Here is a 1,129-nt window from a genome sequence, read left to right as displayed (position 1 = left end):
TTCACTCGCCATCGTGTATGGTTGACTGTGTATTATGCCCCAACAATTGCGGTGCATTCAAACAAACTGATCGTGGGCTATGGGCTCATGTTGTGTGTGCGTTATGGATACCAGAAGTTAGGTTTGCAAATACTGTAAGTCACACTTGAAACTGATCTGATTAATTTATTTAAACAGTATGTACTTACTAAATTTGTGTCCTATAGGTGTTTTTAGAACCAATAGATAGTGTTGAAACAATTCCTACTGCTAGATGGAAACTTACATGTTATATTTGTAAGCAACGAGGTGTAGGAGCATGTATCCAATGCCACAAATCAAGTTGCTATGCCGCATTTCATGTCACATGTGCTCAACAAGCTGGCTTATATATGAAAATGGAGACTATATCTAATGATATTTCTAATATTGGTAATAGTAAATTGATTTTTTTTTAAATTCTTTCAAAGTTTCTATTTTACACATTATAATATTAACACATAGACTGCCATGTGGCCACCGGCGGTCATTTGTAAATTTCAAATTGTATGTTTTTGTGACCGCCGGCAGCCACAGTTGATCATTACTACTACGCCACATGACCGCCGGCGATCATAAATGAATATGGTTTTATATTATTAACTTTTTCATGGCGCTACAATAATGCACCCAAAAAAGTGCCGTGGCGTAGCGGGAATCATTACAAATTTTTTGATGTAATAAATGTATTTTTAAAATTTTTTTTATATTTTTAAACTTTTTTTCAAATACATAGTATAATATACAAATTTGGAATGACACTGAAAAATATACTTGGCGTACAGATGATACATAATCGTGTGACCGGTGGCAGCCAACGTGTTAATCGGTGGCGGTTTTGGGGGCGAGGCTAGTGAGGTACCACCTCACTTGTAATTTTAAAAAACTAAAATATATTAGTTTACTTTATATTGGTACTATTTTGAATTACTTGTTTATTTTAATTTAAAATATTTATATTGGAATTGGACATTAGATACTTTTGATAAATGTAAATTTGGGATAGTATTTAATTTTTTTTTTCAAAACTTGCACACAACGCTAGAATGGCTGCGTGTTGCTTGAATATTAATATGTTATAAGCTATTATAGTCATTGCCGTTTAATACTA

The 1,129-nt window shown here is 33.0% G+C and overlaps 1 protein-coding gene across 1 annotated transcript; it reads left to right on the top strand.

The window, feature by feature from the left end:
- Positions 1-6: 6 nt before the first annotated feature.
- On the top strand, positions 7-844 carry LOC100571693 (peregrin). Its single transcript, XM_003248621.3, has 2 exons — positions 7-134; positions 207-844. Exons 1-2 carry the CDS (start codon positions 18-20, stop codon positions 435-437), a joined length of 348 nt encoding a protein of 115 aa, XP_003248669.3. The 5' UTR covers positions 7-17; the 3' UTR covers positions 438-844.
- Positions 845-1,129: the final 285 nt, after the last annotated feature.

This window comes from Acyrthosiphon pisum, unplaced genomic scaffold (genome assembly GCF_005508785.2).
Source record: "Acyrthosiphon pisum isolate AL4f unplaced genomic scaffold, pea_aphid_22Mar2018_4r6ur Scaffold_5208;HRSCAF=5763, whole genome shotgun sequence".
In the NCBI taxonomy this organism is placed as follows: Eukaryota; Metazoa; Arthropoda; class Insecta; order Hemiptera; family Aphididae; genus Acyrthosiphon; species Acyrthosiphon pisum.
The sequence above is the reverse complement of the archived record's forward strand: the minus strand, read 5'-3'. Positions and strand labels throughout refer to the sequence as shown.